The sequence below is a fragment of the Syngnathus leptorhynchus genome, chromosome 7 (assembly GCF_054491065.1).
Source record: "Syngnathus leptorhynchus isolate UIUO chromosome 7, UIUO_Slep, whole genome shotgun sequence".
In the NCBI taxonomy this organism is placed as follows: Eukaryota; Metazoa; Chordata; class Actinopteri; order Syngnathiformes; family Syngnathidae; genus Syngnathus; species Syngnathus leptorhynchus.
Genome location: NC_141201.1, coordinates 2,748,743 through 2,776,177, shown reverse-complemented (window position 1 = coordinate 2,776,177; position 27,435 = coordinate 2,748,743). Strand labels below are relative to the sequence as shown.

The 27,435-nt window shown below is 43.2% G+C and overlaps 1 protein-coding gene across 1 annotated transcript in view; it reads right to left on the bottom strand.

The window, feature by feature from the left end:
* dph1 (diphthamide biosynthesis 1) overlaps positions 1-17,731 on the bottom strand; it is a 34,441-nt gene extending 16,710 nt beyond the window's left edge. The window contains exons 1-3 of the mRNA XM_085916982.1: positions 17,601-17,731; positions 16,721-16,870; positions 9,664-9,727 (exon numbers count right to left, since the gene is read on the bottom strand). Coding sequence (XP_085773108.1) covers positions 9,664-9,727; positions 16,721-16,870; positions 17,601-17,655 — 269 coding nt within the window. The 5' untranslated portion in view covers positions 17,656-17,731. The remainder of the gene's footprint in view (positions 1-9,663; positions 9,728-16,720; positions 16,871-17,600) is intronic.
* Between the last annotated feature and the right edge of the window lie 9,704 nt (positions 17,732-27,435).

Genomic DNA, 27,435 nt, shown 5'->3' with positions numbered 1-27,435 from the left:
GGGGCTGCTTCTCATCATGGCGGCGTTTTTCGCTGCCTATTTTCACTGTCCCTTTTCCACCTAATGACGGCTCTCAAGTCAAGGGCGGTAGGTAGCAGCTGAGCCCCGGCAACACACACCGAACGACTCTAAATATTTGCCTTGGAAATGGGAATCACTTACCCCGACGATCGTCGAGGTTTCGTCTCTGTCGTGTGCATCGAGCCGACTGCGGGGGATAATTACGCTCGCCAAACATTCTCATCCGCTGCCATTTATTGTTCTGACATCTGACTGCTGGCATAAGCGAGCGTCCTGGCTGGCCATTGAAAAATCGACTCAAATGTTTTTCCGGGGCCATTGCTGTTCCGGGTTTTGTTTGATTCTTCAGTCGTTTTCTTCTTGAGGAGGTAAAATGCATCCTCGATTGGGTTCAGATTTGGTGATTGACTTGGCCAGCCTAAAATTTCCCTTTGTTGTGTTGGCGGCGTGTTTTCGATGATTGATCGAGCTTCTCTCGATAGTGCCGAAGCACATTTCTGCAAATTGCCAGACAAAATGGTTTTACAGAATTCAATCTGCCGCGACTATCACGAGTTACATGACAGGAGAAGATCAGAAAAATGTACTGACACTGTTTCCTTGGTCAACGATTGATGTCGATGGATTGATGCTTTTGAAGTCATCGGAGGTTCAATATCTCGCTCAAGGACATATCGATAAGAGTTTCAGAAGGTCGGGATCAGAACCTTCGGGTTGGAAGCTGACCACTGCGTAACATCGTGACTGTCGTAATAATCATTTTTCTTTCCAAACTTCGACTAGTCAAATTGTCGTCGATGCAGTTAGCATTCCCGCTACTTATGGAAATACGATTTGCGCTCTATTCATAAAAAAAAAAATCCCAGATAATCCACTGCAGAGTATGCAGAAAAATGCACACAGCGTTTCTATCTAATCAGCTATCCATCTTCTAGATATAGCGTTCTCACGTTCTCTCCTATCTCGTCATTAGCATAGCCGGTGTACTAAACTGTCACGGTAATAAACGCTTGGAATTTGATTAAGAGGCCGATACGAGACATGCGATGCCGCTCGGACAAGGCGGGGGTAATTACCGAGCCACGCTCGGTCCCGCGTCCCGACGGGACGGAGGCGAGGAGATGGAGTGAAAGACAGCCAGAGACGGAATGGAAAGAGCATCGGTGTTAATCAAATCTCCTTCGTAATACGTCTAACGCAGGAAATACAGCCCGGGCCGTTTTTAGTATACGTTATAAGGAACAAATTCGATGAAAACGTCATAATCTTTTCCTAATCTCCGATGTCAGACACTTTTCAGTTTTATGTATGGTTTCAGTCATTTCCGAGCCGACCGAAATGTCATTAAGATCTAATTAAGATGTTAGAGAAGCTTGTGAACTGAATAACAGCTCTTCCTAATTAGGTCGTCAGCGTAAGACTCAATACGGATGAGAAACTACCAAACGATCTGAATCTTTGTAATAAACTCCGAGGCCGCAAAAAAAAAAAAAAAAAAGTCGAGAACGAAGCGGGTGGATTTCATGGATGCACATATGCTCCCACGCACAAAGATTTTCGCTGTGAGTGGAATGTACTGTTCTTCTGTTTTAGCAACAGTTGAAGACATTAATAAGGTTGACAAAAATAGCCGCTGGCATGATTATTATTTTAGCGTGGCGGGAGATGGAATGATTCTGGAAAGCTCAAACTTGTTGGCGTTGAGTGTTGCATGTCACAGCAGGGGAAGAGAAGGCCGGGAAGAAAAATCACTCGGGACCAAAACATGGGCACCCAAACGGTTTGGCAAAACTATAGGCACACACGTTTTTCTTGAAGAGACCATACCTGAAATGACAATCAGTAGCGTGGATCTCTGCCAAGGCCAAACAAACAGTGTGGTGCTGTATTTGTGTTTCTTCGGCCATCTGTTTGTTTGCTTGAGCTACTAACTTTCAAGGATTGTTGACCCAGCATGCAAGGCAAGGATAAAATGTCGCCATTTTGGAGTCAAGTGATAATTAAAATTTCTCCATCTGCAGCGGCCACACAAAGTTTGTTTTTGGCGTGATCTTGTTATTAAAAAAAAAAAAAAATCAACCTCGACTCAGTTGAGTCCAATTTGGTCAGAACAATCCAAATTTGGGATTCCTGAATTTGAATCGACCACTATACTAAATCTTAATGAAGTTTTTTGCTACTATGCTAGCTAACATCGGTAATTCAATAACACAATGTCAATCAAAAAAGAAAAAAAAAAACGGTGCCATTGATGCGAGAAAAGTCACTCGGTCCTTCCCTCAATGATCTCGTTAAAACGTCTGAATTTCCAGCGTTTCCATTTGAGCATCAACTTTCCTATTGAAATGTAAATCACGGCCAGCGTGCCATTTTCCTTAGAAGCAATTTACTTCACTTTTCGAGCGCCGTTTCACTCATTCAAATAATAGCGGTCGGGAAGAAGACTAAAATCATTATGCCGCCCTAACCCATTTTCTTTGTCGTTTTTTTTTTTTTTCTTGGTCAAATGACATGTCGGGGGGGAGGGGGGGGAGGGCTTACGAGTGGCGCAATCAGAGTTTTTGCTAAACGAGGGCACGTGAAACAACGGTGAAAAGGTCGATACTGGCGACAATAATGCGGGTTGATTTTATGATGCAACGGTTTCAAATGTTTGATTTTTACATATTAAAACAAAAGACATTTTATCTTTTGGATGTTTCTCTTTGTTGTAAAGTTCATGCTATTTTTAATTATTCGGCTAATTAATCGGTTAGCGGAATCGTATTCGGCCAAACATCGTAAATGAGAATCTGAATCCAACTCGATAAACATATTGGCTGGATGAATACATCTGCGACAGTGTCAATCAAAAGATTTTTTTTTTTTTTCGAATCAGTTTGTGTTCTGGAGAGCACACTCCTTAAATTGCGGTCAATACAACAAACAACCCGAATTTCTAATTAGGGGATTTGGAATGTAATTTTACAGCATAATTAGAATGACCTTTGAAGTAATGTTGCAATATAGATCCATTCAGAACAACCTCGTGTTGTTTTGGCAGCAGCAAAATATTTACTCAGCGCGTTTACAAAATGAGTCAAAGGCACTTTTGTTGGCTTAGCATGTTCTCCCAGCGGGTGTGCGACTTTCCTCTAGCAGCTCGCTTATACTCCAAACAAATGCAAATTGGAGGATGGGAAATGTTGAGAAAATTGGAAATCCATCAGCCTTTCACTCAAACCATGCTGGGATGGACTCCAGCAGAAGTTAACCAGATGATAGAAAACAAAAAAAGAATCTAAGACTAGTCTCCCCGCGAGCAATGAGACAAGCGGGTCAGGCGAGAGGCGCGAATGCCGACGCGACTTTGCCGATGACGGAAAGCGCGTGCGTTGTGTTTGCATAGCGAGTCGCCGAGCAAAGAATCCATCCATCCCCCTTGGCTCATCTCTTATTCCATTACATTTTAGGTATCAGTAACCATCAGTCTATTTTGTATCCCAGAGTGGGCTTTTGGCACTGGACCCGAAGTAGAAGAGAAAGTGGAGCAGGGTAGAGCGGCCGTCATTTTATCTTGGTGTAATGTAATGTCTCGGTGAAAAAAAAAAAAAAAAAAGCCTGGCAGTGCTCCAAAACTTCCAGCAATAACCACGTGATTGAATTTGACATTCACTAAGTCAAGTCCCATTTGCGTTGGCATCAGAATGGCGCCGTTAAGTGCCTGTTGGGTCGTTATTGCCTCGTCTTGCCGCAATGTGTTGTTATGGCCATCGAGGGACACGTATGGTTGTATTGAGCATTAGATTGTGATTTCCGCACTTAGTGACAAGGGCGGAGTCATTTAGGAGACAACAGATGCTGATGGGCTAGGTGCTAAAAGAGTTGATGGACAAAATGAGAGAAAAAAAAGAAAAATTTCCATGAAGAAAGAAGAAGAGATGGTTTGGGCAGGATAACGCTGACTTGGCAAATCCTACTAGCGCAACGTGGAGAATAAATTGAAGCGCTACTTTCACTTTTTGTATACTTTGTCTTGGTTAAAAACCTCCCACAAGAGATGATGGTGTTTTTTAGGAGGTACTAGAACGCATTAATGTAGTTTCAATTCATTTCAATGAGGAAAACTGCTTTGACATCCAAACTAACCAGCAGCAGGGATTAAATAGAACCTACCACAGTATTTGGAATTTATCACTCGATTGTCTAAATCCCAGCGACTCGATATGATTGTTGGTAAATATTTACAAGACGCGTTGACACTTAAATACCGTACTCGCATCTTTGCGTTCACGCTCTGACAACATTATTTATCAAAGCCGCAGCCTTTTAAGCCACGTTCCCCGTGACATGAAGGATGATAAATAGCGCTAATGATTATGAAAGCTCTTTCTGGTTGCAATTGATGAGGACACATCTCTCTAATTCCTCTTTCACTCATCCCCAAGGCCGATACGCATCATCTGTCACGCTGCCGGTTCGAGTCATTTCGGCCTCGGCGTTTTTTTTTTTTTTCCCCTCCTCCTCTTATGTTGCTTGTCACAATTTCCCTGAGCTGCCGTCTATCATCTCATCTATCATTTCATGTTTGCAAACGGCCACTCGGGTTGAATTTTCGCCGAGCCTGATGAAGTTGTCCTTTATTTACGGTTTAAGAGTTTGCCGTTTTTCTCATTTCTTCGCTCAGTGGCGAGCGTAGCGCGTGAAACCATCAATCGGGGTTCTCGGTTGTCTGGCGGAATAATAATCGAGCCAAACTGGCATAATCGGAGCGACGGCGTGTTTTCGAAGCATGTGCTTAAGTCCAAAACGTTTTTACAGGCGGCGCGGATCATTTCTCATGTATACGCCATCGAGGCCACGACGATTCACCTTCGCTACTTATTCTTCGCACTGCCGTTAAGAAAGCAAAATACGTTTATATCATTGCTCCATAAATGAGAATTCAATCGTCTAACCCGGCGGCCATCTTGCGCTCATTATTATTTGCCACTTCTCATTTGGAAACCAAGTGCCGCACATTAGGAATAAACAAACATTTTTTTTTTGTCCTAGTTGAACAAGAAGCGATATTTTCTTCTCGGCTAGAACAAATCTACTTTACTGCCATGACAGTTGAGGTAATTTCCAAGTGTGAGTCGGCGAGAAGCTTGTGTATTGTACCGTGTCAGAAGCAATTGAGTTTTCAAGTCTGTTTTGGACATCACGTCCTCCTAGATGAGATGTAATTTGAGCTGAGCTGCACCGTCGGGGTTTTTATCCACTGGTCTCGTAGGAACAAAGGTGTCGCTGATTCACTTAGCACAACGTTGTCCTGACACCTAACTATGAAGTCGATTTGACCTTGTAGAAAAAAATAAAACCACCGGTCGGGAGCCGGACGTTGTGAGTTACGGCAAACAAAGACGCTATTTTTTTTGGGGGGCGGGGTGATAAATAATCAGAGAATTATTTCAGTATTATATTGTCGGAGTTGGTGAAGAATATTTAACGTGGCAATTGGAAAGGACGTCACTCAAAAGAACTTTTTGGCAAAACTGTAAGCAGACAGCAATTACTGCTTATCCCGCAGCAAGACAAGTTGAACACCGTCTTAAAAATAAAATAAAGCCATTGTTTATTCTGCTCACCCAAGCTCAGAGAAAATAAATATTTTTCACTGGGGGATGAATTTGAGCAGATTTAATGAAACTATCAATTAATCGAGTGTCAATTCGATATTAGACGACCAGCCATTTTTTTTTACGACCCAACCTTGGCAATGAAAGCAAAGGACATTTTTTGGAGGGGAAAATGAATGAAAACAACACTGATCATATCCACGCCAGGAAATCAATACACGCCACGCTGGCACGCCGACATTTATTCCCTTTGTGTTGTGTGCTGGCACCCTAGCATAAAAGGCTTTTGCTGCCACCATATGAAAGCTCCAACAAGTCCCCCTCCCCTCTTTCCTAATGGTAGTCTTGACATTTACCCCAGGAGGCGGAATGCTGCGCCTGCCGCTCCCGCAAAAAAACGATTCGAGTCGCTGTCCAGAATACAGATGGATCTATTTTGATGGAATGGAGACGACGATGACAAAAGACCCGCGGATGCCTCGAGGACTGTGTGGGCAGTCCGTACCTTGATTTACCAACACGTCGCCTCTGACAGGTCTTTTACTTTGAGCCATCCGGTACCCGTGTTTGACAGCCGTCTCGACTTGTACGTGATGGAGAGAGACAAAGAACAGCCTTCTGACGCTCTTTCGTCCAAATAGTTTAGGAATTGAAACCTGAAAGTTTTTTTTTTCCTGGTGCACTTAAGCTAGCCTCAAGGTGCTAACAGAAAACAAGGTCTAGGCCAAGTTCGGTCAACGTTATTTCAGTCCAGCCGAGCAAAGTTTTTTTGTTTGTTTGTTTTTTTTTCCCGTGGCACTGCGTTTTTCTTTCTGCGGTATTTTGCACCTTTCCACTTTTCTTGGCACTTGTATCCCACTGACACTAAAGCATCTCATCTAACAAGGTAGAGAGCGAGAATGGGTTCAGGACGGGCAGGATAGAGTAACAAAAGCTGCCAAGCGCGTTTTAACAGCTTGCGGGTCAGATTGAATCCAAGTGGATGAGGGGAAAAGACGGAGATTTGTCAAGCAAATACAAAAAAAATAAAATGTAACAAATCTTGGCCTTGAGTCAACGTGTGTTGCTTTTGGCCACAATTTACAATTATGATGGAGATTTGGTGCGACTCCATCAGCTCAGACTCTTTTGCATTTTAAACGCTATTTATAACGGGGCTTTGCGATGGTGACAAATTGCAAAATGTTGCTGAAAGATTGAAAGCCGGGGCTGGAGGACATGTCTGTGTGGGCTTAGTTACACATCTTTCTTTCTTGAGGACCTTTTTTTTTTTTCCTCTCTTCCTGCTCTTGTTTCTATATGAATCAAAATTGGGCAGACAAAATTGACCGATTTTAGCAGGAAGGATCTGCCGGCTTTTGACGTGATACAAAAATAAATGCGTGGGTGACAGCCGCTAATTGCCCTAAAACATAGAAAATGAGAATTCACCTCAACATAAACGACTGTTACACAATCAATTAACATTAAGTGCGGATTATTTGGAAATTGGATGTTGATTCATCACATCGGGAAGCAATTGAGGCAAAATGAAACGACATCTGTTAGCGAGGTTCCAAACATGCTAGCTTCGAGGTTATGATCGTGCGATCAACTAATTTGGACCAGGAGTACAAGTAGATGTGTTTGGCTTGAAGCAGACCAGATCTTGGACGAGACATTTTGATGTAGCACCAAATGCCTAGTCTGTCCCCAGGATTTGGACATTCAAGCAGCTTGCTCGCTATTGCTGTCAGCCAAGCAGCAGCATGTTGGTAGAGGTAGTTTTCAAAGCCATAAGGAGACAGCTGACACCATCAAAAGCTCCAAACCATATGGTGCGGTGACAGCGTATGAATCGCCGCCCGTCCGCACGGGCTATCGTTTATCCTGAAAGCTTTTTTGTTTACATCTTTGACTGGCACGCACTGTCGAGATCAACAAACACGCACACAAAAAAAAGTGAAGAATGAAAAAACGGAGGGAAAATTCGACATAGAGCGTTTGCGTGGCAATAAATCATCAACTTCAATCAATGGTGGGAGCTTCATGTACAATTTAACAACAATCGTCTGCTTGTGTTGTTTTAAATGCATTAACTGCGGCTGCTAGCTTGTCGTCGGTATTAGCTGACAATTCGACAGAAGCTCCTTAATCTGAGTGCGGCTTAGCCTTTATTATTTTATTTGCACTGGCCACTGTGGACCTCTGCCCCATTGATCCAAGAGGTAAGGTGACAAAAGACCATCTGTCCGTTGGCCATCACCACCCCCTCAGTCTAGAGATAACCAGTCTAGATAACCTACAAGACGGTCAATGAAAGAGTCAACTATTCTGGGTTCGGCAGTTTGACTGTATTGTGTGTTTTAACTATTTGCGGCTGCCAATTTGTCCTGAGTAGGAATAAGCTGACTATCCCACAGAAGCTCCTTTACGCTGAGGGCAGCTTAGCCCTTTTTATCTCCACTAGCTGTTGCGGACCTCTGCCCCATTGAGAAGAGTCCGGCTCGTCAGCTCGTAAGCTGGCTAGCTCAAGACTGTCTGCCCTGTCGGGCCAAAACCCAAAGGTTACGTCACCGCCTTGACAATAGCGAGAAACGCCAGGTGAGACCAACGGGATTGATAAAAGGGGGACAGGTTCGAGGATAATAGACTTAATCATCTTAAGTTCTTGTCCTCTTTGGATAATTTAGCCTTTTGACAAGATTCAGTCCAGACAAAGATCATGGGACTGCTGGAAATCACTGGAAACCGCTAATCCTGTTAGCCAATTAGCTAGCAAAGTTCGCTAGCACCTTCTCGAATTCAATATTTCGACAACATTAAATGTTTTCAGACTTTGGACCGCCTAATTAAAAACTCCTTTTCACGAGGGTCATTCTGACCCCGCTTACCCGAGATGGCCATTATCGTACAGTCTACTTGGAAGGGCAGACTGAATAGTGAAGCGGGATCAAAGGTTTATCAGCATTTGCATCTTATTTAAACACTTATCACATCACATAAATACTCGCATTGTTAGATCTCAGGGGCTGATGACTTTGCCGAAAAAGGACAAAGACGGAGAACGTCTTCGGAAGAGATAAAGAACTCCCCATCGCACTTTACTGATCTACTAAAACACTCTTGATTATAGCACGGCGGATGATTGAATGCGGCCCGGGTGCCAAAGTCCATCTGGTCTCCGTTGTCCCCGTCGCAAAAAAAAAAAAAAAAATCATAGTCGTCTCGGGAAGACGGAGCATTAAATGACTCGAGTCATTTGTGTTTTACTGATCTCGTTAGAGGGAAGAGAGTTGATAGAGCAGTTTCTATAAAAGGTTACATTCAGACCTTTCAACGTGGACCGGGGTAAGGTGTTTGATTTTGTTAGATGGAACCAGGACTGATAAGACCAAAAGCCTCGGATCTTTCCTGTTTTTACGATAAGGAAAGTTTCACGGTGCAATAACGAGTATTAGAGATGCGACGATAGACGTGCGATACATCTGGAGGAATTGAGGATGAAGTTTGTTATTTTATAATTTTTTCCTGACTCTGCTATCCAGAGATCTGATATCCGCTGAGGCTTCAAAGTTCATGGAAGCGCCGGCCGGCCATTATATCTGCTCCCATCTTATAAACAGGTTAGTATCGACTTAACATCTATAAATGGAACCCACTCTGGGTGTTTAATGACAGGAGGCATTTCCTTCAAGGCGACACTTAGCAAGCAAGCAGGCAGCCTTCCCGGGGAGCAGAGAGAGAAGAGCGTAGGGACGGCAAGAGAAACATTTTTGTCTGCGTATTCCGTCGTGGGTCTCAGGTGAGTGCTTTACAGAACGTGCGACTCAGTTTTACATGTAGGCCAAACCGCAGAGAAGACAAACTATTATGCACGGAGGACATTAATATTGAGACGGCACTCACTAAAAAAAGGTTGTCCGGGTGATGGAGTGCTTCGAGTGAAACCAGATGTAATTAACAAGAATAATATCTTCTCAGTTCTCTGTCATCACAAACTCATTTTGATCAGGCTTTCCAAAAAAAAGCCATCTAAAATACGACGTTTTCCCCGACATACCTCTCGATGATGTCGGCGATGACGCAGGCAAATAATTGCAGGCCTTCTGGAAACTGGAGAGCAACTGGAATGAGAAGAAGAAGCAAATGTTTGGGACCGTGCTTGTGTTTTGAGGAATGGCAACACGATATCAACTAAGTGTGAGGCAGCAAAGCTATTCATAGGCCAGCGTGTGCTACTGGCAAGGAATAATGACATTTCAGGGCAATTTCCCCTCTGCCACACTTGCATTGTAGCTTTATTTTACAAGCTGATGGGCTCTTGGAAATATAGCGTGAACCGATAGCCCGCGGCTTTCTTTCAAGGCGACGTCTTCCTGATGGTTCGGAGCGCCGCTATGCTTTTATTCATCCGTCCGATGATAATCGCTTACGTTTGGTTTGCATCCACCGGCTGAATTTGTCCTTTTGCTCACTTGCAAATTTAGGCCACATTGTTTTGTTTTTTTTGGTGTTGCCAACAAAGCCCCAAAGCAAATATAAAATATGGATGAACTGATTGATAAACGACTGACGGTCCTACTGATGATTCCGCATGTTTACAAATGAGGGTTGTCCAATTTCCTGACACGCCACACGGAATGAGAGGAACCAATCGTGAAAAAAACATTATTCCTGGTTTCGTGTTAGCGTGGGATTTTAATAAAGCAGCCAAAAACCGACTCGGCCGTCATCATCCTCTGCATTCTGACAGCGGGCGATGAAGCGCTGCTCTTTCAGGCATGCATACTAATTTAAGGAAGGATTACACAAATGATGACTGGGTGCAAGTTCTGCAAGATTTGCTTATGGAAATTCAGAGGCCAGTCATGCGCAAAAGGGCAGCGACTTCTAAAAGCCAGCTGGCACCTTGAGGAAAAAAAAAAACACTTTTAAAGCCGGTTCAAGTTTTTAATAAACATGACGTCTATGAAGCAAATAAAAGGTGAGATTTTTTTGGGAGGAAAATTAATAATGGATAGGTGGATAGATTTTAAAAATGCTTCAAAAGATCGCAATCTTAAATATGGCACTTCACAATCTTATTCTATTGGCATGCAGGTCTTGGTTCCACTAATTGACCCGAGTCGGCAGATCAAGTATTTACCCAAGTCTTTAAGTTTTGTGTGTATCTGCAACTGCAGGGCATACTTTAATTTTAAGCATCATTTCTGCTTGTATTTTGCAGTTTGACCCCTTTATGATCAATAAACCTGTGGGCAAGAAAGAAGTTCACAAAGCAAGGAAAAGTAAATCCAAGATATTAGCACTTACCAAGGGCGGCACAATAACAACGCCTTTGAGGCGGAAAATATTACAGCTGGCACGAGGACGGAAAATGAACAACAAAGAAGGATCAGTACGGACAATGTCTTGTGCCTCGCATGCTTCGATAAGGTCAAAGGCTTCCTCCACCGAGGCGGCGGCAGCCAAAGCTCGGGCGAAAGCGGAGGCAGCCAAAGCACGTCTGTCTTACGCTAAAAAAGAAATGTCGCTAAAGGTAGAAAAAGCGCAACTGGAGGCGAAGATGGATATGCTATCGTTGCAGCAGGAAGCAGCGGCGGCTCTGGCCGAAGCGGATGTCTTGGAAGCTGCCGTCGAAGGAAGTCTTCGGAGCAGCACCAATCTGAACCTGCAGGGGCTATTTGAGCCTGCGGTCGACACTTTGGAGCGTACCAAAGAATACGTAGCCAAGCAGGTCGAAACGCCGCTCCGACAGCCGACGATATGGAACGAGACGCAGCGTTACGAATCACCGGATGTCTACTCTGGTCGACACTCGCATAACCAAAATGGAAGCAAAACACCTTCGCGGTCACAAGACACTCCCGCCACCCGCCCGTATTCAAACAACATGCAAGACAGTCATCAAGCTTACAGATCAAACTCAAGCTCTTATCATCTCCCGTCCAGCCAGACACCTCATCGGTCTCTCTCGGATCAAACCAAAATGGCAGACTTTGCGAGATATTTAGCCCGGCGTGAGCTGGTTTCGACAAGTTTGATCAAGTTCGACGATCAGCCGTGCAGTTACAGGGCGTGGAAGCAGTCTTTTCTGAACGCAATCAAGGATCTTAACTTGATGCCGAGTGAACAGATGGATCTGTTGGTTGCGTGGCTGGGGGAGGAGTCAGCGGAGCACGCCAAACGCATCAGGGCTGTTCACGTCACCTCGGCAGACAGGGGACTAAGAAGAATATGGGAAAGGCTGGAAACGTGTTACGGCGCACCGGAAATGGTGGAGGACTCGTTGTTTGAACGAATCGCAAGCTTTCCCAAAATCTCCAACAGAGATTATTTAAAGCTCCATGAGCTGAGTGACTTTCTCATCGAACTGAAGGCAGCTAAAGCAGATGGAGACCTGCCCGGCCTTACGTATTTGGACACAGCACGAGGACTACATTTATTAGTTCGAAAGTTACCGTTCAACCTGCAAGAAAAATGGCTCACTGTCGGAACAAACTACAAACTACAGCACCATGTGTCCTTCCCGCCGTTTGATGTTTTTGTGGACTTTGTTGAAAAACAAGCTAGAATTAGAAATGACCCTGGCTTCAAATTCATAACTCATCTTGACACCTCAAAAGCAGGCAAAAGTCAACGAAAGCCGATTTGCCACAATGGCGTCTCGGTTCCTAAAACTGACGTTCTATCTTCTGTCAAGCCACGCTTCGAGGCTGACGATCCCGAGACACAATGTCCTATTCATAAAAAGCCTCAACCCCTCAAGAAATGCCGAACCTTCCGTAAAAAACCGCTGGAGCAACGCAAGGCGTTCCTAAAAGACAATGCGATGTGTTTGAAATGCACGTCTACCCAACACAATTCCAAGAACTGTAAATTCATCGCAAAGTGTGAGACTGACAAACTTCATCCCGAACCAGCGCCGGGGATCCAAGAACCAAGTCCTCCTATGCAGGACGACGGGGAGAAAATCCCTGAACCTTGTGAGGAGGTTAGTACTTGTTGTACAGAAGTATGTGTAGATCACCAGAGCTCCAGATCCTGCTCAAAAATCTGTCTGGTCAAAGTATATCCAAGCGGTCGTCCTGACAGAGCGTTGAAGATGTACGCAATCATAGACGAACAGAGCAACAAATCCCTCGCTTGCTCGCAGTTTTTTGAGGTCTTTAACATTCAAGGCCCTTCTGCTCCATACTCCCTCCAAACCTGCTCTGGAGTGACAAAAACTACTGGGAGATGTGTTTCAAATTACAAAATTGAATCTATGGATGGAAAGGTGCGTCTCTCGTTACCAACCCTACTGGAATGTGACGGTATCCCGAACAAGAGGTTAGAAATTCCAACACCAAACGACGCAGCTAATCATGCACACCTTCAATCGGTTGCTAACTTGATCCCAGAGTTGGATCCAAATGCGTCCATCATGCTCCTTCTCGGGCGAGACATCATCTCAGTCCACAAAGTACGCGAGCAGGTGGATGGTCCGCGGGATGCTCCCTATGCTCAGAAACTCGACCTGGGATGGGTCATTGTTGGAAATTTGCATCCTGGAAGTGATCGTAAGCCTGAACAAAAGCAAACAAGAGTCTCCAAGCCCCGTTCAAATGTCTTTCATCTAAAGGGGACATATAACCAGTTCCTTGCTCCTTATCACCCAAATGGAACCTTCTCAAAGGGATACAGAATGGAAGGTGATGATATTGGAGCTTCAGTGGAGACCAGAGATGAAAACAATCCATCAATTGGTAACATCCCATTCTTCCAAATCACAGAGAGAAATTTCAAAAAGAACAAGAGGAACATCTGGATGAAGTTCCCTGACAACAAAGTTCAGGCCTTGGGTGGTTTTTGCTCTCTGAGATGCAATTTAGAAAGAAAGCCAAGAATGAGACAAACAATTCTTAGCTTTACGCCAAAAAGTAAACAAGCTAAACTAGTCCAATTGAATGAAGAAAGGTGCTACCATCATCCAAGGAACATCTGTATGCCGTTTTACTACATCATCCAGCACCATTCTGTGTCACTTGATGATGTCTTATTGACAGGACTTTGCCTCAACAACAACCTTGTTGACCTTTTCCTCACACTTCAAAAGGAAGCTGTCACCATGACAGCAGACACTAAGCAAATACATCGCTGTTTCCAGGACGATAACCCATCTGAAGACATCACGGTACACAGAAAGTGGGTGTCTGTGTCTCCGGGAACTGGTCTGAGACAGTCAGTGAAGTACCAAAAGAGAAGTTTGAACGCATTCCCACCTCAGGACCGTACCATCTCAAAGCCTTAGATCGTTTCATTGATGATGGGTCACGAATCGCGTCGAAGAAACTGAACCCCATTCAGAAGATACTACTCTCGTAATTCCTGGCAAGCACCATGTTTCCACACTTCTGGTCAGGCACTACCATCAGGAAACATAATATCCGTTCAGAAGGTGCTTTACAAGATGCTGGCTTATGGAATTTTAATGGAACAACACGAGTGAGCAGGGAGATTGATGGAAGTGTCACATGGTGCGGATCATTTGATATGTCCAGTTCCATCAACACATCAGCAATTCCTAGCTATCTGGGGCCAAGTGAAACGGATCCATTCTGATAGAGGAACCGACCTGTTCAAGATTGAAGATCGACAACACAAATGTGGAAAAGTTCCTGTCCGGTAAAGCTTGCAGATTTTCAATTTGAAGTCAATGAGCGGGCCATAGAACCAGGATGGATCCTCAAACTGACTCTTTAGACTCACAGATCTAAGTCTCAAAAAAAAGGGACAGGAACAGAATGTTCCCGTGGCCAGTCACCTACAATCCTACTTATGGGGCCAGAGAAGCCATTTTGGACATTTCCGTAAACTTCTCTGTAAGTTGTCCTGTTGTCACCTAGTCGCATCTTATGCTCTACACAGGTACCTTGCAAGTTATCAGCCAGAAATGTAAGTCTTAAAATAACAGAAAAACATGAATGAGGTATGGATGTTGTCCACTTGGGAAAGTAAGCTAGCACGGATTAGCATGTCCATGAAAATATGAAGAAGTTGCTGAGAGAAGTGAAGTTGGTTTGTGATTAAAGTGATTTGAGTTATGGCCGTGATCACGGAACTGATTAAACTCTTAAGTCAAGGTACCACTGTAGTATATAGTTCTGCTTTTCAATCGTATTTCCAAAGGCGAGGCATAAAAAGATGTTTCTATCACCTCAGCTCGGTAAATCCATCAGCGGGAACACGAGCCCCTGCAGTGCGCCACTTTTCTCACATAGCAAAGTTTGAACATTTTCCAAAGCTCCGGCAGAGGCAGCATTAAACAATAAAAGGACGAGACAGAACGATAGATGGTGTGATGTATAGAGCCGAGCCCAAAGCGGCGTCGGAAAGGTTTAGAGGTCACAGGCAGACAGTGAGAGACAGGTCATTACAGGAGAAAGGGCGGTTTTATTAGCCGAGAAAGGTTTTCATAACACGCCCTCGCTGCAGCTGACAGAGGTGAGGAGCTGTCACTCTGCTGCCTCCGACAAAAGGGTGAAGAGGATGCTGCAGGAAGCGCTTTTCATTTGGGAAAGAAAAGATTAAATCAAAAGTAAAGCCCACTAGGCTTGATTTTGTCATTTTTCCAGCACACATGACGAAAAGAAAAATCACACTGAATAAAGTCAATCTCGACTCAAAAACGTTTGTTTATTAGGTTGGAAAATCTTCCAAAAATCTGGAAAAACAGCTTAAGGGGTATTTCAAAATATTTGGAGATGAAAACAATCTCAGCACTATTCTTTCCCGCCATGGTTCGCCCGATAGTTTAGAAAGTAAATTTATCACAGAAATTAAATGAGAAGCCAGTAAAAAAAAAAAAAAAAAAAAAAGACATGGCACGACTTATTGTTTTGTAGCCGTGGGAATGATTTAAGAGCAGACGATGAAGCGAGCTTCTCATTTGGCTGCCGGAGTCGTGCGAGGACCTTGGAAAACAGAGCAAGTCCCAAAGCGGTCCACGAGTCTCCCCGGGAAACACGGCGGCGAGCTTTCAAGGATGCCGAGACACTTCAGGGCCGCCGCTTGCCGTCTTTCGGGCCGCATCCACAACTTGATTAGCTCTTTGCTTTTTCTGCGCCTGCCTGATTTGCTAGTTGTTGTTTTTTTACGGCTGTCCGACCGTTGGAAAAGATGTTTAAAGCGCAATTTTGTTCACTCGACCCTTTAACCATTTGAAACCACATATAGTCATAAAAGACACAAATGTTCATAATGTTAAATACGAATAAAGCTGGGAACTGCAAGCTACCCTGAATCCAAAACAGCAACAGTAATGGTTGTCCATAACAGGGTGGTAATGACACTAAAATGGAAATGTTAGATGATTCCTTTGGGGGGGGGGGGTGAAAGAACCATTTTATGGTACAGTCTGTGCCTTTATAATATTCGCAGATGCAAATAGTGATATTAAAGGGAGCCGGTGGCAAAAAAAAAAAATCTCAGATTTTTAAGTCCTCCATTAAAGCAGACTTATATTTTGTTATATCAAAATAAGACATTGGCATTTTACAATGGGGAAACACTAAGCAACATTTTTTTCCAAGCTTCGGATGTGGACAGAACTAGTAAATGAATCAAATTTATGAAAAAAAAATTAATTTCAATTTATTTTAATATCATGTGACTTAAAGGTTTGACTCAACCCTTCTTTTGCTTATTTATACGCATAGCCAAAATAAAAATTGCTTGCTTTTCGCCATTTGAAAAGAAGTGTCAGATTTTCTTTTCGTGTGTGTCAATGCCAAGGCTGCCAGAGGAACAGATGGACGTAAAGAGGAACAGGAGGAGGCAGAGGTGATACGTCGTCTTACTTCACAGACAGAACATGAAGTTTGAGTGAAAGAAAAAAAAGAAAAAACACAGACACAGCAAAAAAAACGGTCCTTTGAGAGCTAATGCATTGCCATCTGCTCCATTCCAGCTTCCTCACACGTCCCCAAAACAGGTGCATTGAAAACACCAAATCTCAGGACAGGAGGCCGTGTCAAATATTTTCTCATATTTACAAAATCAGCAAAAATTGACTGTACCAGCTTGTGATTAGTCCCATTAAAACAATCTGATAAAAGATTCTTGGCCAAGCTCACCTCTTGTCGCCTTGGCTTGTCTCACTCGCCACACGGTCTTGGGGATTTCAAAGTTGTAGTTTGCAGGTAAGGCTTTCATTGCTTCCCGCAACTCGGGATCCTGCAGAATTTCATCCGGAATCTGATTGGCCACCCGCCGAGGTCTTTGAACTAAAAAAGAAAGTTTCAGAATGTATGAGCATACAAACCCCGAGTCACTAATAAAAAAATTTCAGCAAAGAGTGTTCATTAGTTTCCGCTGATTATCTGTACAGTAAAAGTTCAAGAATGATTATTGCTGGTTCTGATAAGCCCATTGTTGCCGTTTCATTAGGATAAAATGCTGTGTTCTTTCCATCTGTTCACTGAATAGTTATTGTTAATTGCCTGCGTTTTTAATTGACTTCTGAGAGATGAGTAGCACAATGCCTGAATCATTAAATAGCTCAGTAAAGTTATTTAAGAAAAAAAAGGTAATCTTAGTGTGCAGAAACAGCTGCATCAACAGATTGAGGAAAATCAAGTGACATAAACTCGTATTCAAAAACAAATATATATTTCTAGATTTTTGACATGTTTTGAAACCAGGGTGCGACGTTTAGGTACCCTCGTAAATCTGACTGATTTCCTTTTACGGTATTATAAAAGCTATTTTTGAGCGAATAACACTGGAAGTTAGTCAATGTTCATAACCGTCTCTATCGCTAAAGATTTTCATTTGACAGCAACGCTTGTTCACGATTACGGATATTGATTTTAGACATGTTATAGCAGGACCGATGTTTACAAAACGTTACGTCATGTGTCGCTTTGGCGTAAACTCCGTCGTCTACTTCGGGGACACTTTTAACTACACCAATCATTCACATGAATAATATCCAAAGAATTTAATTGTGGTTACCTGATGTAGGCTTTTTGATAGGAACAAGCTGCCCGTCACACGCGGGCGCCGCCATGTTTTAGCAGCGCTTTAAAAAGAAAACACCAGCCAGGCCAAAGCAGTCGATAACAGAGCATCGCATCGGACTGAATCGAGCACCGATAGAAATAAACGATTTACGGATAAAATAATCAACGGTTGTCTAATTTAACATAACAGTATTAATGTAACTGAAAATATATAAAATATCAAACATGTATTTTAGTAGCCATTCTTATTCCAAATCTGACGATTAAATTGCGTGATGATAGAACCAAATAATTTTCTTATTTCCAAGACGCCTGAGTGTCTTGTCTTTCTGCTCCGCTGAAGTTTAAATATAGTTTTGCGCCACGCATGATTGCTTTCCCCGCTGGTGTGTGTCTGGCTCTCAAGTGAGAGAGGCTGCGCCCGGAGGAGGGAGGAGGAGATGGGAGGAGGAGAAGGAGGAGGGTGAGGCGGCACAACATCACTTTCTCCCTCCTTGAGCGCAACGGCGTGCTGCACGGATGCAACGCACCGACTTCGTTTGTTATCAGAGAATGCTTTGAAAAAAATGCCATTTTTAACGATCCATGAATGGAATTTGGCTGCTTTTATTCTAATAATGATTTAATTTTGGGAGAGATTCAGCTGGAAGGACTTTGACTGGTCGAAAGGAGGATTGATTGATTTTTTTTTTTTTTTATGATAGGGGAGAAGCATTCAGTCACCAAAACCTCTTCACTGGACTTTCCGACTGACGGAATTGCTGCGTGTGGGTCCGTTTTGGAGATCATCGCCACCCCACCCGATGTTGAACACTGTGGAGAATAAAATTACACTTGCACAACGGGAGTGACATTTAAGTGACACATCAAAATCGGATCAACTTCCGAAAGTCTGGAATATTTGGATCGATGATTTCCAGAGGACAGTGGAGCAAATTCACTTAGGTCGGCAACATGTTCAAAAGGGGTAAGTGACACTGAACTTTTAATGTGCTTTTTTTTTTCCCTCCCCCTTAATTTCCTAACGCACACGTGCAAACGTGCTTCGTGGGGTGCGTGTTCATTCTCCTGTCCTGCCTGCCGGCTAAGATCGAGTGCAATTATTTTTTTTTTTGCGCGCGCGGTGTGTGTATGCACGACAATGTGCTTGTTATAACCCAGCTGATGCCGCACTGCAGTTTATATGACTTGTGCCCCGGTCACAAAGCTGAAGAATTGTTATTATCACGATTATTATTGTTGGACTTGGTGGTCCACAAGGTCATTCACCCCACGGCCACACACACCAAATGATGGTCCAAGACCTTTTTTCCACCTCATATGCAACCAAGTCCTTCTCTGAAAATACTTTAATATCAAGTTAGGGAAGGGAGAAAAAAAAAAAACATTATTTTTTTTATTATTATTTATTTATATACAAGGGCTTGTCTGCAGATGATGGATGGCATCAGCAAGACATTAATACTCATAAGTCCTCTCATCTATCGATCAGTGACTGCAATCCCTGCTGCTGCTGAACAATCATTATAAGGGAGCAAAATCAAACTAGACCCCCGCCCCACATCCCACCCCAAAGAGGCTTCCATGAGGCTCCCCCCGCCACCCACTTGAAGAACCCTTGCACAAGTACAGGCCACCACTAGGTGCGCTGTTTTAACGATCAAAACATTCCAACATATAGTTGTAAATACGATACATATGCAGTGATTAGTAATCACATGAATTATTCAGAATTTATTGATGTCATGCTGAATAGATTCCACTTAGGATTTTAAGATGTTTTTTTTTCTTGTTTCTTTTTGTTGTCATTTTAATAAGTAGCAGAATGCAGGATACTGATTACAAAACAAAACCACACGGAAATCCTTGTTTGTGACCTTGTTCTGTAGTTTTAAGACAAAAAGCAGCATATTCACTTCTTGTTTTTAAAACATCAACATAGTTGGCGGCAAGTTTGTCCCAAAAAAAAAAAAGTCAGTTCACGTTAGACCATCAATAGCTCTGTCGCGGCTTAAGCCAGAAGACGGCCATCTTACGTTGCCACAGTTACCAACAACTGTTATTTTTCTGCTGAAAACACTGTTTACATTTTACGCTGGGATTTTTGTCTGGAATAATGAGACCCTCACAAACATAGGTAACAAAAAGTATTCAGAAGTATTTCAATTAGCCTCAATTCAATTAGCTCCCTCTAGTGGTACACGACAGAATCCCTGACCAAGAACAGTTGTTTTTAACTTTTTAGTAAAATCTTAGGCACAGTCTTCCTGTTCAAACTACACCTCATGATTGTGTTATTTTCACAAACACATAGACCTACTATGCGACTGTCCATCAACATCGTGATGGTACTTGGAGTTTCACCGGTCATAAAAATGACAACCAGCCTGCCATGTCGGGTGAATTATGCAAAGGTGAGTCTGAGGAGTCATTATAAATGCTCATTGTAGCATTGCCACCACAACAAATCTACCGGTGGCCTTGTACACACAGTGCCGTCTCTTCTCTGCGCCGCGGGTCATGCTGGCACCGCAACACTGTATGGATAGATACCACCGCTCACTGCTTTTAGTCTGCTTTGTCAGACCCAATCTGTTTTGGATGTGCGTGTGTGTAGTGTGCCTCAGGGGCAGCGAGAGAAACAGCCTGTTTTCCTTTGCCATCACATCGATTATTGCTGTTCCAAGAGTCGAGATGAAACACACCGCGGTGATGAGTGCTTATAGCTGGAACAGCTTGGGGGGGCGGGGGGAAGGAGGAGGGGGGGGGGGATTGTCGAAAAACTGCCTTCTGACAGATTAGTGCAAAAAGGGATGCCGTATCGTTTAAAAGGAGTCGTCGCGAGGTTCGTGATTGTCGGCTGCGACCGACGTGAGTCACCATGCATATTTATGAACGTGCCGTTTGGGAGTTGGACGTGAGGGCGAGTATGCGTGTCGTGTTTTTGTGTGTCATGCTAATAGACGTGCTGGTAGAAAGCTATTATTGGGTCTTCTGATATTTGATTGGCTCGAGTCGGATCCAGGGGTGGCAAAGCGAGGACGAAAGAATCTCAAAGTTTTTGTATGCAAATGAGCCATCTTGAACGATTCATCGAATTTGAATCGACGTGCAATTTTCAAAGACATTTTTTGTTTTATAAATTATACGGGGGGGGGATTGCAATTTCCACAATCATTCAACCCAACCATCTTGTGCGTGGGAGGGGGGGGGGGAATCCCATTGAATTCAAGACAAATTTATTTGAGGTAGAAATTCCCCCGGTCTGCCAAAAAAAATGTCTTGAGTTGGCGGCGAGGCAGAGATGTGTCAGCTTTGGCAGGAACATCGAACAAGTTCTCTGGTGAATTTGAATGACTTTGCACCTAGAATAACACATTGCAGGGAGTCTGGTTAATGCATGAGGGCCCAGCACTGCCTGTGACAGATCCGCCATTCACAAACACATACATTGGAAAGAAGGGGGAAAAAGAAAAAAAAAAATGTCTTAGATGATTCATACACGGCGGTCGGTGCTCAGCGTGACTTTTCACGGTGGCTGCTTGTGGCTAATTATTACGCTAATCGAGTGGGAAAAGTAGATTTGGCATTCACATGACATCTGACTGCCCACTGGTTTGTTCAGTTGAGACGGAGGTGGATGATTGTCGCGACAAGCTGAGCTCTCATTTACAACACTATTATATATATTTGATCGTTTCCCCGGGAAACTAATGAAAATGGAAAGTGCGTGCCGTAATAATTGTGCCTTTAAACGTATATAAGGGTAGGTATAGTCATAGTTTCCTTCGGAGGGCCATTACGACAACAATAAATAAGTTTGAAACGGGAGACTGTTCAAATATTTTTGAAAAGATCAACGGTAACAAAAATTGCTAGCAATATCTGTATTTTTCTAAAAATGAAGAGAATTTGGAACTTTAGTATTGACAGATGAAGTTGATGCTCAATTTGTCTTCGGGGGCCACATAAAATGATGTGACGGGCCGTAACTGGCCCCCGGGCCTGGACTTTGACACCTATGGTGTATATATATGTACACACCTTACAACAAGGTCTCAGTTTGCAGGCACGCAAGCGTGAACGTCGGCTTAACTCCATCAGATTCTTTTCACAACCACACATATTTCTCAAGAAAGCATCAGTCCGTAAAGACGGCACATGCTACTATCTGACAGCAGCGGAAAAAAAAAAAAAAAAGATGTCCACCGTATGTACAGGACCAAGCCATGTAATTCCCGCGACATGTTCTGTAGGATTAATCCAGACGGGATCAGTGAAGACCTTCCGTCACGCCAATGTCAAGAAGACAAGCTTTATCTCATCTTTAACATCATCTTCTGAACTGCTTATCCGACGCCCTCTTAGTCCTCCATTCTTCAGAGTGCAAATATGACCCCGGCGGTCATCAAGTGTTTACGATAACACGTTAAAAAAAATGGCCGCCGTAACAGCCGCAAATCTACGCTCATTAGCAAAGGACAAACGGTCGCTTTACCGGAGAAGCGAGATGCTGAGCCCCGGGAGCTGGGCGAGTGATTAAGTACGATGACATGAATTTGCACGAAAGCAATAAATGCCCATCTGTCACTTAACTACGTCGCAACATCTCGGGGCTCCGTCCAAGCCCGGCGAGCCTTAATTCTATTTCAAGAGAATAGCTTGTCTAATCCTCTCAGTGTCACTCGGTGTCAAGTCGCCATTGTCGGACTCGCGTTTCGGACCGCTGACGGGAGGGCTCGGATAATGTAGAAAGCTGAGCAAAAAAAAAAAAAAAATATATATATATCAACCCCCCAAAAGCAATCTCCTAAAGCTGTCGATAAGCCGTTTGAAAAATGAGAAGCGAATCAGGACTCGGGTGGGCTTTCCTGTCTTGTTACAGTATGTGTTCATTTATAAAGATTAAGCCAATCAAAACGACCGAGGCAAAAAAAAAAAAAAAAAGTTGACTACTGGAGGGAATACTTCCGTTCTAGAACAACAAAGCAATGGAAAAAGTATAAGCAAATTGATGAATTGGTAGTCTGAAGATCTCACCTGAAGCGCATGGTGTCAACAGTAATTTACTGAAGAGCATCACCAATAATTGGATGTCTGACATTTACTTATGCCGGGGAGGAAAAAAAAAAAAATCATTGCTATGGCTTTCACATAATGCGCTGCTGGGCAGCGATGTGCATCTCAAGCATCACATTTGCACAAGAAGCCATTCACAAATGAAAAGCATATTTAAGTTGGAGCAAACTGGAGTCAGTCATGCTGGTCCATCCCGGAGTTGTTTGGATCAGGCAAATTTTCCAAAGCAAAATAATGGAAGTAGAAATAGTCATATACACAAGTATACGAATATGCAAATTATAGTTGAAACAAATGTTGTGGTCATAGCCCCGCCCCCTTCTCATTCATATTTTAGCCTGTGTTGTTAGTGGAAGTTACATACACATGCAATTTTTTTTTTTTTAATTAAATAATGTATCAATTACTAATTGCTAATAGTAATGTTTTATTATGTAATAATTTATAAGGAATATTTAACTTTCATGACAGAGTTTCCGGCACCAGTATCGGTACTAAAAAAAAGAAAGTTCCGATACAACGACACTGATACCACTTCACAATACCTTCTAGTTATAAACCAGATGCTTGAAGAACATATCAATAAAGGTGATTAATCATATTTTCTAGGGGTCCTGTTTTTGCTTTTGGGCATTTTCCCCTGCGAATACTTTGAATCGACTGTATCCGCCATTATTGCGTAAATCAGATGCAAGGCCAGTCTTTAGCTGAGGATAATGAGGTGAAAGCAATAAACAACCTATGAGCCCTTTTGTTTTTTTAATCATTATTAATAATGAATTTCTAATGATGTGGTAAATAGGACTTTAAAGGTCAACGTGACTTACGTAGATGGGAAGGAAGCAAGGAGGAGGCATCCAGGAGTCGGGAGTTCTCCCAGGTGTTCTCCTGTTACTCTGACACCCCCCCCCCCCCTCCTGTTCCCGAGGCTTCTGGGACTTTTGTCTTCTGTGTGCTGAGCAAAGCAATTCAGCTGCACCAGCACCTGGACGTCTGCCCTCGTGTCATTGAACCATAGCGTGTCCTCAAGGCCGAGCGGTGACATACCGGAGAGAAGTAGCACGGGTATCCACGTTTTGTTTTCGGGGAAAAAAAAACATCCACCACCCCGCCCCGATTGCGCTTGTTTATCTCGCATCCCATTAATCCCGTACTCCATCCACGTCCGAGTCGGCATTCCGACGCCGGCTAATTCGCTCCCGAGAGTACATGCGGATTTACGGAGGATTCAAAAATGAACGATTTGGACGGGCGGGAAATTCCAATACGGGGTTGAAGATGCGATGAGGCAAACAACAAGTAGGGTTCATCTCGGAGGTTGATCTCACTTCACGCCAAATTATCTCAAGTATGTGTGAAATACACTCCGAGGACTGTGGCTCAGATATGATTTGAAAAATAATTGCAACTTCAGTGTGTGTACATGCGAAGACGACTCTACGTTAATAACCCGGACTACTCCCCCAATCTGATTACTTGTTGGATCTTGGTTTTGATCTGTTTCGAAATTCAAGGGGGCAAAACTCATCAAATCAGATCAGTGTCGTCACATAAATGAAAATTATTAACTCATCATTGACGGCTATAGACGTTCCGTGCCATTGACGACGATAGCCGTCAATTCGTACCTAAGCTGAGAGTGAGTTATTGAATTGGACCACATTCTTAATCAATGAATTAAATAGTGTTCAATTCCTTTTCTCACCGCAGCTCCATCTACTGGCTCCCAATGCCATCTGTCAACTTCCAAAAGGTCATTCCTCGACCGCCACTTTTTTATCCCGTACTAACCAAACGTCAGTCAAAAGCCAGCGGCCTTTCACAGGCGGCATAGGTAATCATCACCTCGCCGCTATACGAGGGTCTCCTCTCAGTGACAGTGGGCCCTCCCCGCTCACATTTTAATGAGCCAGCCTGCTGTCACGGTGTCACCCGAGCTCCGAGCATCTGTCGCCTTGCCGCCATTCGTGTGTCTGCCGCCGTTCGTGCAATGCGAGCTTTAGCGCCAATGGCTTTCACGGTAATTGCTTAACCTCCGAGTTAAAAGTCCTGCACCTGGGGTGTGAATATATGCCGACTTGCCGATAATGTATGTTTTAGACCCGTTAAGCAACATCACCTGCACGTGTTGCATTTTCTTCTCTTGACATCTAGCTCTCCTCTAGTTCGCCCTCTGGTGGTTGGCTGACTTGTGATTGATTCGATTAGAATCCTTTCAAAAATCAGACAAAAAAATGGATTAAGAAAGAAATACTCATAGGCCGCAGACAAATTGGGTGGCAGTAATTAAGACTTTTTCCCAGTCACACAGTTCTCAGATCCAAATCCCTCTCAATAGTCTTAAAGCCACTTATTTACAGCGGCAGACGCATGTTTTGACCTTATTACGCGATGCGTGAGGACGCGGATAAGTGGAATTAGCTGTTTTCATCCCGCGTCATTTTCACTCTGTGCAAAGGCCACCTTTGCGAAATTGGAATTGGATTTTTTGCCATACATCAGATTTACACTTGTATTCTGGACTTAAATCTTTGATCACTCCCCAAGTCCTCCCAAAGTGCAAGGTGTCGTTTGGAGCGCCAGAGATAAGCACGATAATTGATCAACAACATGGTGGCCTGACCGCTATAACAAGATGTCCTCCGAGGGAAGGATGTAAAAAGCTCCATGGCTGACTTCCTGAGATCCTGTTCTCACGCCGGAGAAGACCACATAGTGAGGAACGAGCGAAGCTGGCAGCTGCTTGTTTTACATTCCGTCCACCTTCACCCTGCAGGGATTTGCTCTTGCATCCCAATGACAGGCTTCTCCTCCCACCTTGCTCAGCAGCTTAAAATCCACGCTCGGAAAGTCCTTTGAAAAGTGCGGATGAACCTCTGAGAGGTCAAACACACATTTGTTTGACTTTCCAATGGGTCTTTCACCCCCAAAAAAAAATTGTTTCACACTGAACGTATTATAGAAACTTTATTCTGTTACATTTCTGGTCGTCGGTGTGGGAAAAGTGGCGTTGTCAAGTCTCATCCCTTCATTGTTCCGATTTAAATAGCGAGCAAAAGGGGAAAGCTCAGAGCTGTTTTTATTCCTAAAAGAGATTTCCATCTGCTTTGCTTTGGCGAGGAACCTTCAAGAAAAAGTCGCTTGTTGCCTCGCCCGCAGTATGAGAGAGAGGGTGGGAGGTAAAAAAAAAAAAAAAGAGCAGAGTGAATAGATAAGCGCTAGCGTGCATTGTAGCTGCTCCTCTCAAGGCCTTGCCTAGTGCAGTTCAATTCTCATGAGAAGGAGGAGCAGAGAAGAAGGACTGCCCAATCAATGCCATCCATATCAATAGTTTTTCCCCTTCCCCAGAAGAACCACCATTCACTTTGCCCTTAGCGATGGCGCTAATGAAGCCGCTAACCCCGCTTAGTCACGTCGTTCCGTGTTTTGCTCGGAATTGAAAACTGATCGAGAGGGTAAATAGCAGATCACCAAACAATTAGATTTTTAGACATTTGAAATTCATTTATTGATTAAACAACAATTTGACACTGTTTATTTATTTATTGAGAGAGCGCGAGAGAAAGGGCGAGAGAGAGAGCGAGAGAGAGAGAGAGAGAGAGAGAGAGAGAGAGAGAGAGAGAGAGAGAGAGAGAGAGAGAGTCCAAGGACACAATATGTCAGGGCTCTAATGGAAGTAATGGAAGAAGGATGTTGTTTTTTTTTTTTGGTCTTGTTTTTGCGTTGGTGTCACACCCGCTCTCGCCACCTCTAAATGAAGAGGTTGCAGATGACAGTCAACATGCATTGTCTCCTCTGGATGGAGATTGACAGGCAGAGCCCAGCCCACTCCAAAATATTTTGTTTGTGGAGGTAGTTGACAGAGAAAAGGAAGCATATAAGATGATGGCAAAATATATCATTAGAATGTCATTAAAAAATATATTTATATATGATAATTATATAAATATATATATAAATAAATAAATATATATATATATATATATATATATATACATATAAATAAATATATATGTATAATATTATTCTAATATATAAATAGATTTGTATTTTTATTATATTTATTATTTTATATTTTTTTTAAGTACCTTTATAAAGTAGATAGTGTTCTATTAAAGGTAGCCAGAGGTTCATATGTGGTCAATAGATTTTCTGACTTCATTAAGTGTGTGTGTGTGTGTGTGTGTGTGTGTGTGTGTGTGTGTGTGTGTGTGTGTGTGTGTGTGTGCGTGTGTGTGTGTGTGTGTGTATAAATGGGAATCGAATGGTGACGGGGGCTAAAGTGGGCGATAATGACACGTGTTATTGACCTAAGAAGCCTGACACAATCTACTTAGAGTTGTTGCCTTCCATCTTTAGAAATCCTTCTAGAACTTTGAAGGTGCTGATGAGTCGGAAAGAAAACTTTAAAAAGACTTGTCTCAGTTTATAGTCGGCCACAAAGCATCTGGCATCGTCAATTGGGGCTACTTGAAGGCATTTAGGACCCGAGTTATATTTCCTCCTCTCCTTGGTGTAGTCAGAACTTCTGAATGAGCTGCAGCTATTTGATGCTCTTTTGATGGAGTCCAGTCAGAGAGAAGTTCTCCTAGTCTGCATGGAGCATACCACTTTTTCAGGAAACGAGCTCCAATAACGAAACGACTAATTCGTTTGCCACCACTTTACATCCTTGCTACTTGTAAGTTGTCCTTGAGCAAGGCTTTTGTCTTGTGTCTTATTACGGATAACAAAAACGTACTGTTTTG